General features: G+C 34.9%; 1 protein-coding gene across 1 annotated transcript; it reads right to left on the reverse strand.

Annotated features, from left to right (window-relative positions):
- Window positions 1-224: 224 nt before the first annotated feature.
- LOC137817772 (probable transcription factor MYB58) lies at window positions 225-1,037 on the reverse strand (the record flags this gene model as incomplete). Its single annotated transcript, XM_068621006.1, has 2 exons — window positions 844-1,037; window positions 225-456 (listed from the first exon to the last, which is right to left on the reverse strand). Coding segments are annotated over exons 1-2 (426 nt in total), but the record flags the coding sequence as incomplete, so codon positions are not given.
- Window positions 1,038-1,826: the final 789 nt, after the last annotated feature.

The following is a 1,826-nucleotide window of genomic DNA, read 5'->3' on the forward strand; positions in this document are numbered from 1 at the left end:
TTTGCTATAAAACACTTTTCAATTCATCATTAATCATGACTCACGCATCAATGCAATCGTATTCTATTGCCTTTTTACTTATAAGCAAAATGTGCAATAATACAAGGCAAAACCTTGAATGTGTGTAATTTCTGACCACTTTAGTAGTAAAGACTCTCCCAAACTTAGGATGGTCTAATGAAAAAACAAAATGTTATATAGACACTGGATATATAGATACATACCTTATCCACTAGCAGTGGAGTAAGAGGAGTTTTTCCCTTGTTTTTCTGCAGCTTTAACGTTGGTGGCTTCTGCAACATCCTCTCCAACCTTTTTCTCCTACTGCTCCAAAAGTTTTTCACATCATTGTCCGTTCTCCCTGCCAAATACGTTGCAATTTTCGCCCATTTGTTCCCAAACTGTGCCTGTAACTCTATCACCAGTCTCTCTTCTTCTGCCGTAAACTTGCATCCACTACACATTTCAAACTTTCCTTGTAAAACAAACCAATCAAATTTTGTACATCATCATGAGTAACACCAACACCATCGCCATTATCAATAGTAGCAACCAAAATTACTTTTTTTAACTATAGTTTCATAGACTGCACTAAAATAGGGGGAAAATGAAGGATTTTACATAAGACTTTTGATCCAAAAATGGATCAGATTTTCTTCATAGTTTTCCCTCACAGGGTCAGATTCTACATGCTCCAACTTTGTGGGATGGATCATAGGATAAACAAACAGATAACTTTGTCATTCCTACTGTATATCAGTCATGCATGGGATAACACAACAAAGAATTCAAGCATGCATGCAAAGAAAAGGGTGAGAGAAAGAGAATTAGAAGTGAAGTTACGTCTTCAAGTTTGGTCTAAGTTTGTTAACCCATCTAAGGCGACAAGATTTTCCTGTTCTTGGCAACAAGCCTTTGGATCGAATGGAGCTCCACTCCCTTGGACCATACTTTCTGACATGTCTCAGAAGCACTTCATCTTCCTCTCTACTCCATGGCCCCTTCTTCACATACCCTCTTTCAAACTCTCTTTCCATTTCAATGCTTCTTCCTCAATCTTCACCCCTTTTGCTTCTTCTTCAATCTTCACCCCTTATGATCTTCACCCATTATGTTTCTTCCACCACTCTAAATGTTTTCAAATGGATATGCATGCATTTGATACTCTGTGCTCACACTCCTTCCTCCTTCATGCACCTCCTCCTCTAGGATATTCTCTTTTCTGATGTTTCTGACGTGGCAGTAGCTGATTTGACATGCCTTTTGGTGGCGCAGGTGGGCGCAATGCAGAGGATTGCTGCTCCCCCCACTTTGCACTTTCCACGGTTTTGACGGTTATAGTGGCAACATGCGCCATTTGTTTGAGTTCAAAATTTAAGGTTTCTTCTTCAAACTGCCCCAAACACTTCCATCTATATTTTATTCAGTTCAAAATTTAAATATTTCAAATTCAAACATTTTTAAATTATAAATTCACGGCTAAATGAATCTGCCATATTTTAAGAATTTAACTATAATTTAGAGAAGACATTTTTATGTTAGAATCAATACATAATTTAGTGGGTATATGCATATATCATATTATATTATATACTTGCAGATTTTCAATCCTATTCTTTTATGAAACAAAAAATAATTAAATTGATCGATATATACGCGTAGTGTTATCGGTTTAATTTCTTTCGTTATTGTTTATGTATTTTTAGTTTAGTTCATGTAAACATGATAAAATTTTTAATTTGAATTTTATAAATAAAATACATTAATCTTAATAGAAATTAAAATTACTATATGTATAAATTCAATTTAAAAAACGAGTTTTTCAG

This window comes from Phaseolus vulgaris, unplaced genomic scaffold (genome assembly GCF_000499845.2).
Source record: "Phaseolus vulgaris cultivar G19833 unplaced genomic scaffold, P. vulgaris v2.0 scaffold_1153, whole genome shotgun sequence".
NCBI lineage: Eukaryota > Viridiplantae > Streptophyta > Magnoliopsida > Fabales > Fabaceae > Phaseolus > Phaseolus vulgaris.